Genomic DNA, 12,860 nt, shown 5'->3' on the forward strand with positions numbered 1-12,860 from the left:
TCCTACATGATAGCTGGATTCTCTCTGGATGGTAAGCTGGGATGATTGTATGGCTTAGCTCATATGTTACCCCACATTTAGAGATCATTAACTAATGATCATGCATTTCCATTGTCCTACATTTAAAAACCATTGTTTAGTATAGTTTTACTAGCTTAGGACAGAAGACTAAATCTGGAAGTAGAAGATGCCTAATTCATTTTGTTTGTTTTCTCATTTCTTTGAACTGCCTATGCCATTCCCTCCTTGATTGATGATTTTTATAACAATGCTTTTAAAATTCATTCTTGTACATGTTATCTTATATAGGGTGTTTTTAAAGTATCAGTTATCTGGGATTGAGACTTCTATATTTTCACTAAAATATATGTATTTATATTTTTAATAAATATTGATAAATTACTTCCCCTACAAATTTTAATGCTTAAATATTCACTAACAGAATAGGAGTGAATGTTTCCATTTACCTACCATAAATAGGCATTTTGTTCTCATTAAATTTTTCTGTTTATGAGTATAAAATTATATCTTATGGGTGCAAATGGTTTTTATATGAAACCTTTATTTGTATTTCTTAGAAAAATGATCTTTTCAAATATTTATAGCTTCTCAATTTATATCTTTTTTAGTTTCTCAAAATAATACTTTGTAGCTTTCAATGTATAAGGTGTTTTGTTTTGCATTTTTATTTTATTTATTTATTTATTTTTATATATTTTATTTATTTTTTATAGAGAGGAAGAGAGGGGGATAGAGAGTTAGAAACATCGATGAGAGAGATCATTGATCAGCTGCCTCCTGCACACCCCCTACTGGGGATGTGCCCACAACCAGTGTACATGCCCTTGACGGGAACTGAACCCAGGACATTTCAGTCTGAAGGCTGATGCTCTATCCACTGAGCCAAACCAGTTTGGCTGTTTTGCATTTTTAAAAATTAAATTCTCTATTGTTTAAATTGACCCCATTGACCTCTCCCCAGCCACTCCCACCCTTTAGCACATGCCCTCATCCCCCTACTGTCTGTGTCCATTGTTTATGCTTATATGCATGCATACAAATCCTTTGGTTGATCTCTTACCCCTTCCCCCAACTCTTCCCTGTCTTCCCTCTGAGGTTTGATGGTTTCTTCAATGCTTCTCTGTCTCTGGAACTATTTTTGCACATCCGTTTATATTATTGATTATATTCCACAAATGAGTAATCTCATGTGATATTTATCTGTCTCTGACTGGCTTACTTTGCTTAGCTAATGCTTTCCAGGTTCATCCATGCTGTTTCCAATGGTAAGAATTCTTTCTTGTTTATAGCAATGTAGTATTCCATTTGTGTAGATGTACCACCATTTTTAAATCCACTCATGTGCTGATTTTTTTATATAAAATTTTTATTTGTATTTCTTAGAAAAATTATCTTTTCCAATTTATTTATCTTTTTTAGTTTATCTAAATAATATTTTGTAGCTTTCAATATGCAAGTTTTAAAAATATTTTACAAGCAAACAAAAAACAAAAAATACAAAACAAAAATATTTTGCTAATATTTTTGTTGGTTTTTGATATTTTTATTCATCATTGCTAGTATTATAGAAATGCAATTTTAAAAATTGACTTTATATCCAATGACCTTGTTAATTTAATTTTATTTATAGGGAATAGTATTTTTATTTTATTGATTCACAATTATTTTATCTGTAAATAATGACAATTTTATTTTCTGCTTTCTAAATCTTAAGTCTTATGTGTATGTATATTTGTATGTGTGTATTTCATTGAACTGGCAAGAACTTCTAGAAAAATGTTGAAGTCCCTGGGTCTGAGTTCAGAGTTTATAACCTTTTTATCCTTTATCTTCACATATACATTTTAATATATTATTTATTTTTAAAATATTTGGTTAAATTTTCATTATTTTATTTAGCTTCCAAATAAAGTTTCACTAACAATATTTTATATTGCCATTTTTCATCTAAAAATATGTTATCGCTTTCTATTTATCAGAGGATTTATAGTCACTTTTAAGATTTTATAATATTCTTATGTCTGTTGCTTTCTTATTACATTTATTTTTATGTATTTTGTACTAATGTTATTGTGAAAACAATATGTATCATCATTTCTAAATCTATACCTTATTGCTATGGTTAATAAAATAACTTAAAATATTTGTTTTCACTTACCTTACTGAATTATTTTATTAATACTTGTCATTATTTTAAAAAAATAGAATTCCTGGGAACATTTACTTTTATAATTATATTAGTGGCAAAACAGGAGAACTCCATCTCTACTTTTCTGTTATATTTACTAAATATACTATTCCCTTGACATCTACATTCACTAGACCTATAAGATAATATTATTTTAAGATAACATTATCTACTATGATCTTTAGTTAACATAAATATTTATTTTCTCATTTTAATTAAACTAGTTCTGTTGTTTGCCATTTAGGATATTGTTTATTTTGGATTTTATTATTAGTCTTTAGTTGTTTTACTTTAATATTAAGTTATATTATTTGGAATGGCTGGTTTATCACAGTGTTTTCAATATTTGTTGAAATAAATCTATGATTTTACTTTTTAATTTGTTGATCTAGCTGCTATATTGATAGTGCTGTTAAATTAAACAATATATTCATTCTTGGAAAGCTCTGATTAATAAGGAAATAATAGTAATTTATAATTATTATATTATTGTTTTATTCTCATCTGAGGATATATTTATTAATTTTAGAGAGAGAGGGAGAGTGAGAGAAACATCGATTAGTTGCCTCTCATATGTGCCCTGACTGGGGGTTGAACCCACAATATTTTGGTGTATGGGAAGATGTTCCAATGAACTGAGCCACCTGGTCAGGGACATGTAAATGTTTAATAAGAATTTCAAATGTAATTGGTAATATTTTTATTAGACTTCATATCTTTGATCATGAGTGATGTTGCTTGATAGTATTTTCTTTTTAAAAAAATATATTTTATTGATTTTTTACAGAGAGGAAGAGAGAGGGATAGAGAGTTAGAAACATCGATGAAGGAGAATCATTGATCAGCTGCCTCTTGCACACCCCTCACTGGGGACATGCCCGCAACCATGACCAGTGAGGGGTGTGCAAGAGGCAGCTGATCAATGATTCTCTCTCATGCCTAGACCAGAATCAAACCCGGGATCTTTCAGTCTGCAGGCCGATGCTCAATCCATTGAGCCAAACCGGTTTCAGCAGTATTTTCTTATAAAATATATTTTTATTGATTTCAAAGGGGAAAGGAGAGGGAGAGAGAGACAGAAACATCAATGATGACAGAATCATTGATTGGCTGCCTCTTGCAAGCCCACACTGGGGATCAAATCCTCAACCCAGACATGTGCCTTGACTGGAAATTAAAACATGATCGTCTAATTCATAGGTTAGATGCTCAACCACTGAGCTGGGCTATAGTGTATTATTATTATTTAAATTCTTCTATTTTCTTTCATTCTCAAAGATGTCTTCATGCATCATAAAGTGAGTTAGGGAGCTCTCCTAGTTTTCTAAGACTTAAGATCTTTTAAATAATTTTGCAAGTATTTGTTCTTTAAAAATTAAATAAATCTTAGTCATGGGGTTGTACATTTCTAGTAGACATTATCACACTTCCAGTTATTTTGTGGTGTAACCAATTTATTCAAACCCTTTTTGTCTTTTAGGTTTTAGAGTTTTTGCGTTTTTGTATCTCATTCTTTATTAAGTGTTTGGAATTGTACAAATTATTTTAAATGTCTGAATATATTTTTTTTAATTTTTAGTATTTTGTTTAGACTTTTGAAAATATTCACTGGAGTTTTACCTGAACCTGAGGATTTTAAATGTGGAATACTTTTTTAATATTATCTTTTCCTACTCTATTTCTTTATAGGTGAAATGTAGAGAATAAAATGAGCTTATGCACTATTTCCATTAGTCTTAGGTTGAAATTTGGGAAAAGTATTCCTCAGCCTTCCCAGTTAGCTTTGAGATTTAAAAACCATATAAACTGGGTACTATTTTCTTCACTCAAAGGCAATACTGCTAACTTGCAACTTTGGTTATTTTGTTAAACATATGGAGTATCTATAAAATAATTCATTTTAATAATGAAATTCATTTCTGTGCAGTCAGCATTGACTTGTATGTAGAAAAATCACCTTAAGAATGTGATATTTTCCAGTAAAAATGGTTGGCTTTCCAAGTTGCCCATCACTTCCTGCTTATCAAAGGGCAGATCAAACTTTGACATTGTTCAGAATAGCCTTTCTTGTATATTTCAATATTCAATGACAACTCCCCTGGACAGCAGTTCAGATGTGTGAGCTTTTGAGCAGCTAAGCGATGTTATCCCCCTATACATTTGTCATGAGCACATCCTCTGTAGTTAAAATCTATAAGCAGTTATTTTGTTAACGTTCAGATTAGATCTTCAATTAAGCATTCATCCCCACTAGCACAGACCACAATGTCAAACATGTAAGCCTCAGGAGGAACCAAACTCATCCCATAAGCTTTATCCTTCAGTACTTTGTGAAAAACCTTAAAAATAAAGCTCTCATAGAAATTTCTTACGGGCATAGTGAGTATCTAATTGTAAACTTAAAGGCTTCATTTAATTTGATTTTAAACTCTTATGATGTGAGGTAAGCCAATATAATATTTGTTTATAGGATTAATTCAAGAGCTTGTTTTTAATCAATTAAATTTTATTTTCCGTGTTTAATGTTATTCATCTGAAAGTGCTTTTAGTTGTCTATATAGATTAATGGTAAATAAGTAAAAATATAATATTCTTTACTTAATTGACAGTTGAATGTGTGCAAGGATAAGATACTAGGGTAAGGGGCTGTGAAAAGCACAACAGAAGAACCTGCATCTATATGACTTTATATTTGTTCTTGCAGGATTGTTTATTTATTTGCGAGCACATCAATTGCCTGGAGTGGCCAAACTTGGAAGTCCTGTTCTTACGAAATCACTTAATGCCTCTAACCCATGTCAGGTAATTTACTACTGGAATTTCTATTGGCCATTCTGTGGTGGTAAAGTGTGAGGCTTGTGCTGCTCCTGCTAGTAAATGTCTGCTCTGTTTTATCACTGTTTCATGATGAATTGAGAGATTTGTATGAGTTATTTCAGCATGAAATGCCATGTCCTTCCAAAAGACCATTTGCAACATAACTCATGCCATTCTTTTTTGCGGGAGGGGCACTAAGGAATATTTCTATCATTGTATAGTATTTTACACAATTCTTCCATTAATCTAAAAGCTGTGGGTGCATGTTGTCAAAATTGCTTTTTATTTTTACCAATAATGTTTATTGATTAAATTAAATTTAGTTAAAAATGCTTGTTGAAAGAAAGATAAAAGGATAAATATATGCAGAAAATAATTATGTTTTCTGAAAATTTATTCTTTTAATTAGTTCTCCTGGAACCATATCTACACAGACTAAGGCATTAGAATACTCAATTCATTTTAAAAGCACAATAAAGAAAAAATCTGAGGTTTGGAATCAGATAGATTTGGTACATATCTCAGTTCTGCCACTTTTATTTTAAATTCTCACATGAGGACATGCTTAGAGAGAGAAAGGGAAAGAGCAAAAGAGCAAGAATGAGAGCGAGAGTGAGAGAGAGCGAGTGAGTGAGAGAAACAGTGATCGGTTGCTTTCCATATATGCCTGATCAGGGATCTAACTCATAAGGCAGGTGTGTGTCCTGACTGGGAATCAGACCAGCCACCTTTTGGTGCACAGGACAATGCTCAACTAACTGAGCCACTCTGGTCAGTTTCTGGAACTTTGTTGAATCTTAGTTCTTCCACAGATTAAATGCTCTAGTTGAGATTCAGTGTCTACACTGGAAAGCTTCGTATTAGCATACCTTCTTCATATGGTTGTAAATATTAAAATGTGATTAAGTCACCTAGCAAAGTATTTGGCACAAAACAAGCATTCACTAAACATATTTTTCCCCCCTTTCTATAAAACTAAAACTAAATCAGATGTTTTCTCTTCAACTTGTCTTGTTTTCATTCATTTTGAGATTTTTGACATCTCTCTAAGCCCTTAGGATTTCAGCTTATTTTCTTCTCTTTAGTTATAAAAAAATAATGAAATATCAATATTGCCACAAACTAAATTCATCACTTGTAAATATAGGTTATAGCACTTTTCTAATAAATAGAGGTATAAATATATTACATTTTCAGCTTTATAGAAATCTGAGAATTCACAGAACTCTTAATAGGTATTCATTCTTTTTGTTTTCTTGTCATCTCCCTCTTCTTCCTCCTCCCTTTTCTGCTTATTTCTCTGTGGGGATTAGGATTAAAATGACTACCTGGACTTGACTTCCACTTCACTCAGCTGCACTCTACACCCATCTTTGCTTTATTTCAATGAAATTCTATGTAATAAATATAGTTGTTTCTCTGTTTGTGTGTTTGTTTTGCTATTTTGTTTGAGAACTCCTGGAGATTTTGTGCCTTCAAGAAATGCAATTCCTATTGGTAAATACATTTAGAGACATTGGGAATAATGCAGAAAGGGATAACATGTATTAATTCTACCTCTTTTACAAAAATTTGAACACAAACCTTAAGAACTTATTAGGAATTTCTGAGACTCACTGAGAAAGTTTATTTTGTTTGGCATTCTCTTTTTAAAAATAATCTACCTTTCCCAGTGTTGTATGCTGGTAGCCATTCGTTTTGGTCACTGGGATTGTGTTTCAATTTATGATTATTTCCACTTGAGGACATTTTTTCTACGGTTATTTAAATGTGAAGCTTCGCTGTGGGAAGTTATTTAGTGAGGACTCAGTGAAAGCAGTGGACAGTTTCGATGTCTGATAGTTTATCTCTCAGAACCAAGTCCTCAATCTCCCAAGGTCTCAGATACTGATTTCATTGTTTGCCTTCACTTCTGGAAAAGTGAGAGTGCTTCAGCATTACAGACTGTTAGGTATTTGTTTTTCACATTTTGTCTGCATCTGCTTTAATCTTAGTAATCTTTGAGGTAAAAGGAGGAATATTTGGATCATTTTATAGTATTTTCCAGTTTAGGAAATAGTAGTGGCTATTAGAAAATGTTATTTATAGTTTGAGATACACATAGCTAATGTTATCTCAAAAAGGAGTATCTTAAGAATCTAAAATTACCTTTTTATAAGTCTGTGGCAATGTTAGATTCTTCTATAAAAGTTACAGAGCATGGGAACAAACCAAATTCTTATTTTCTTTAGTAATCAGAAGACCCAGCTGATCTTTCTAATTTGAACATATTGATTATATTTTATATTTATACATTGTATTCATGGAATCGCAAATGTTCTTCATTATAAAATGATAAAGTGAGGCAGTGAGATAACTGGGCACTTTGTATGATCAAAGCTTTCATTTTATAACATTATATGATCTTTTTTCTTACATAATCAAATCAGGCTAATGTAGTGAAGAACATGTTTGTTTTAAAGAACTTTAAAAGAACACAAAGCTTTCTTTTCTATCAGCAGACTTTTAGGGTTATTATGAATTATTACCTTGTACTTTATATATGGCCAACACATGGTATCAACATGCGCAGTTGTTCTGGAGTTTATTCTTGTTCAAGATATGGATTTTAATTTAAAAGCTTCAAACCTTCCTTCGGTCACTGGTGGAAACTTGGCACTTTTCTCTTTAATAGCCAGGAGATAGGACAAACAGAACATGTGGGATCCAGAAGCCACTATTTCTTATCGGTACTGAAATGCTGTTACTGTTTCCAATTAACTAGGAAGTATCAAATATGAAAGGGATTTATATGGATTAATATTTTTTTGAGTTCTATTTGAGTTACAGTACAAAAGACAAAATATCTCAGCTTTAGGATTTCACAATTAGATACAGGAAGATTTATAATATAAAGTTTCTGCTTCATAGATATTGGGTGTGTTTTTTAAAAATTTATAAATAAAAACATGAATGAAGAGGGCGTAGATACATGAAGTAAGAAGTGGGATGGTTCCAGAACGAAGTGATTCCGGGCCAGGCTACACATTCACATCTGTGTTTCAGCAGCCCGTGCAGAGAAGACGAATGAGTCATCGTGGGTTGAGATTGTGGAAAGTAAAAAGCAAAACACAAAACAAAAATAGTTCAGAGTCTTCTCCTCTGAATGCTCCCAGCAGCACCAATGTAAACATTTTTTTATCTGATTTAATATATGCCTAGTGCTTACTTATCTACCCTGCACTGATTACAGTTCTCAATGCTGGGGAAAAACAGGGACAACCTGAGCACATGCTGGCCATAAAGATAGGTTTAGTGAGGATCCCAACAGCAATTTAGGGTTAAGTACCACAAGAGGGTGAACACGGTATAATAATAATAAGACACTTACAACAACTCTCTCAATGAGTTTTGAAAGGCCATGTCTTATAATGTTCCTCATCTAGAGTGATGAACTCATGTCAAAGACAAATTAATGAAAAAAGTAATTATGAGTGGGTCTTGGAATGGTGCAATCACACTTTGTTCCCTGATTTTTGTTTAAATCAAGGATAGATATTAGAATATGTGATGCATTCTAAGGAAAGTAACAGTTATGGGAGAGGCATTGAGCAAGTACTCTCTACTTGTATATGATTTTTAAAAATGGAGATTAATTGATTAATGAGAAAAACAGATTACAATTTACTGAGTATTCCTAACTTCCACTTAATTTTGTTCAGATAAGGACTCCACAGACAAAACTGTTATAACTAGGAATCATAAAAATCGCTGTGGTAACTGTGAGTTGTTTTTTATTTTGTGTGTGTGTAATAAACAATCTTCCTTTTCAATACAGACTTATTGCCAGCTAAATTTTGAGGAAATAACTTGTTTCCTTCCTTCCTTCCTTTCTTTCTTTTATTTATTTATTTATTTATTTATTTATTTATTTATTTTTTACTTTTTTTTCTTGGTATTTTTATTATTCTAGATCTTGAAGACAAGCAAGTGTAGCAATACCAGGCAAGGCCTGATTTGATTTAAAGCAGAGATGGCAGAGGCAACTGACTGTTGGAATACAACTGAGAAAGGGTGTGAAGAGAGGACAAGCAGCTCTGAGAGAGACCAAAGCAGAGTTGGGGAAAGAAGCAGAAAATATGAGGGATAGAGTTTCAGTTGGAAACAGACCAAAGGCAGTGAAACAGAAAACCAGAAATAAGGAGGAAATCATTTTGAACTTCTAATCAATGCCCTGTTATAGCCTTCCCAGAGTTAAGTACCAGCGAGTCCAGTTAGTCTTTTGTGGAACTGGCCACCCTCCAGGGAACATCTCGGGGTGCCTTGGAAACCAGAGCAAGTGGCTCCCTGAGTTCATCCACACTCCAGTGTGGTTACCCACCTGCACTCAGCAACTAGCAGAGAAGTCACCAAAGATGCCCTTTCATTTTGTAGTAAAATTGAGCATTTGATATTTTTAAACATATAAATAATACAAAATCATAGAATACAATAAATAAATACAATAGTTTAAGCATTATTTTTCTCTCTAAATAATTCTTGAATACAGTGATCAGTCACACTATAAAAGATGTGCCTTAATGAAAACAAGAGACATAAAAAACACACTTTAAATGTTAACATTGAATTTAGCTGCTTTTTATTGAATTGGCATGAATCTAGAAAATAATTTCTTCTAACAATGACAAGCAGTAAATAAATTTTAAATGATTGGTGTAATTGTACATGATTTGCAGCTCTATGTAGTAGAGCTTTCTGTGATGATGGAAATTTTCCTCTGTTACATATAGCTGCTGAACAAATAAACTATGATGAGTATAACTAAGAAAAGAATTTTTAAAAATTTCTTTATTGATTAAGGTATCACATATTTGTCCTCACCCCCCCCCCCCCCATTCACATCCCAAACCCCTCCCCATGCATGCTCCCACCTCCCTGTTTTCCATGACTACTGGTTAGGCTCATATACATGCACACAAGTCCTTTGGTTTATCTCTCCTCCTTATCTCCACCCTCCCCCACCTTCCCTCTGAGATCTGACAGTCTGATCCATGCTTCCTTGTCTCCAGGTCTGTTCTTGTTCATCAGTCTATGTTGTTCATCATTTCCTCTAGATGAATGAGATCATGTGCTACTATAAATACATTTATAAGAACCAAAAATGAGACAAGCAATAATGGTTATGCTGAGGATTTTAAAAATTTGTTTAATGCTAATTAACTTACATGTAAGTAGCCACACTATTTTCGTACCTTGGTCATTATGCTCATTATACTTATTCATTCATTTTTCCCCCTTCACTTTCCTCAATAAAACTCTGAGATCTGTAAGCACACCTAATATCTTGTACATTTTCTAACACAGAGCATGTTCTTCTTCTTCCTCCTTTTCCTCTCTCTCCTCTTCCCCCCCCCCTTCTCTCTCTGTCTCTCCCTCTCTCTCCCTCTCTCTCCCTTCCAAAGTTTATACTTATTTACTTAAGTACTGATGCTAAAATCCACTCCTTCTTTCCTTTTTTTTTAATACTTATTTACTGAACATCTACTGAATAAACATTGTTATCATAGGTTCTGTGTGGAATTCACAACACACATCATCATTTTGAGTTAAAGTCTTGGTGATCTACTCCTGGTGTGTATCACATGGAGAGCCACACACCTTGCACACTTGATAAGTGCCCATTTCAAACCGCAGCTGTATTAATAATTTTTTTCCCATCCTTTCACCCTTAACGATATTGAATATGAAAAGTCTATAGAAAGTTTTTTGGTCTATAATAAATTCAAGAATTCTTAAGTTTCTACAATGCCAATTATGTTTAAATAGTAAATTAAATATAAGTTCTAATCCATTATTCTATTGAATGTGGATCTCATTGATTTTTACTCAGAATATACTATTAAAATAACTTCACACTGGTGATGTACTGAGTGACAGTTTGACAGCTTGAAATTCTGATGGGGCATGCATATCTCTTGCATAACTAGGTTTAAAGCTCTGTTTTGCATATTTACAACCTTGCAACATGCTGAAATTACAGCAGGGATCTAAGATTTAATTGTAATTGAGGAACATAAATCCTCAATTTCCATAGAATTTAATTAAACACTTCCATTGACTTTACACTTCTGCTTACCTATCAAGGTCTGAGTTTACATGATTCTGGTAGTAAAATCTAAAATGAAATGGACAGCCAGAAAGACTTTATTTGATCAGGTGGTGTCAATTAAGTATATGGTGTAAAAAAATGTGCCATATTAGAACAGAAAATGCTTGATATTTTATAATGAGCAATTTTAAAAAAGAATTTAATGAAATTTTGCAATCTTTCATCTCCACTGAAATTAGTGCCAACAATGAAATAAATGGGTAAATTTATATATATATATATATATATATATATATATATATATATATATATATGAACTAATATCTGCTCATATAACACACAATAAAAGCAGAATGACAAAGGGAAGAAAGCAAGAATTTAAAATATAGTAAACTGAAAAAGAATCACCTAGAGTCCAAACAGAGGGATTCTGTTTCCGTCGGACCTCATCTCTGAATGTTATTATTTTTCCCCCTGAAAAAGCACCCTGAGACGCTAGTCCAGGCGTCTTCAAACTACGGCCCGCAGGCCACATGCAGCCCGCAGAGGAGTCTGATCCGGCCCGCCAGGTTTTTTGGCCAGTGAGTGCAGCCGAGGTGTTACAGTAGGAATTAGTAGTTCATATAGTCCGGCCCTCCAGCTCTCTGAGGGACCGTGATGTGGCCCCCACTTTAAAAAGTTTGAGGACCCCTGCTAGTCTATATAATAAAACCCTAATATGCAAATTGACCAAACAGCAGAATAACCAGTTGCTATGATGCACACTGACTGCTAGGGGGCAGACACTCAACACAGGAGCTGCCCCCTGGTGGTCAGTGAGCCAGAAGCCAGGCTCACTGCTGGCAGGTGCAGTGGTGGTGGTGGGAGCCTCTCCCGCCTCGCAGCAGCGCTAAGGCTATCCTAATCCATCAGTCAAACATCCCCTGAGGGTTCCAGACTGTGAGAGGGTTCAGGTCAGGCTGAGGGGACCCCTACCCCCAGTGCACAAATTTCAGAGGGCCTCTAATGTCATAATAAGAAAAAAAAAAAAAAAAAAAAGACTGCTGTGTGTCTGAACCTGTTTTTAAGGAGGTGTAATTGTCATATTTTATAGAGTGAATTATCCAACCATTGAGGGGATTTACTTTTGCCTTCCACAGTGCCCAGTACTTATTAAATGGTCAGTAAATATTTGGTTGAATAAATAACAGTTATGGAGTCTATGTTATAGGTACTGATAGTACCTAAAGTAATCCTCTCTATATATTTTCTTCATTACATGGTTTACCTGTCAAACTTTTATTAGATTACTAGAAGCCGAGTGCACAAAATTTATGCACTGGTAGGGTCCCTAGGCCTGGCTAGCGATCAGGCCAATTGGGGCCTTCCATGTTGCCCCCTGATGGTCAGCACATGTCATAGCAAGCAATTGAACTTCTGGTTTCCCAAACTCCCTTGGGAACAATTTGCATATTAGCCTTTTATATATATAGATGTCATCTTTGATGACAAGTAGAAACAAAATAACTAAGGCTCCATAGTTTCAAAAAGAACAAGATCTCACTTGGATTAAATTGTGTAATGAGTAGTATTATATGAGCTCCTCAATTCTTTGATAATGTTAAAACAGAGAAGGGGTTAATGGCAAGTACTGATTATAGGTTTCAAGGATAATGAAAGTAATACCTGATTTTGTAACTTTGAGAGAGAAAGTGTATCTCCCCAGATTTATAAGAAGCAATAGGGAAGGTTCCTGAGAAACTTCTA

The 12,860-nt window shown here is 33.5% G+C and overlaps 1 protein-coding gene across 1 annotated transcript in view; it reads left to right on the plus strand.

The window, feature by feature from the left end:
* MALRD1 (MAM and LDL receptor class A domain containing 1) overlaps positions 1-12,860 on the plus strand; it is a 578,615-nt gene that overhangs the window by 113,040 nt on the left and 452,715 nt on the right. Inside the window, exon 12 of the mRNA XM_036459535.2 lies at positions 4,914-5,011. Within this exon, the coding sequence (XP_036315428.1) occupies positions 4,914-5,011 (98 nt within the window). The remainder of the gene's footprint in view (positions 1-4,913; positions 5,012-12,860) is intronic.

The sequence above is a fragment of the Pipistrellus kuhlii genome, unplaced genomic scaffold, assembly GCF_014108245.1.
Source record: "Pipistrellus kuhlii isolate mPipKuh1 unplaced genomic scaffold, mPipKuh1.p scaffold_m20_p_1, whole genome shotgun sequence".
Lineage (NCBI taxonomy): Eukaryota > Metazoa > Chordata > Mammalia > Chiroptera > Vespertilionidae > Pipistrellus > Pipistrellus kuhlii.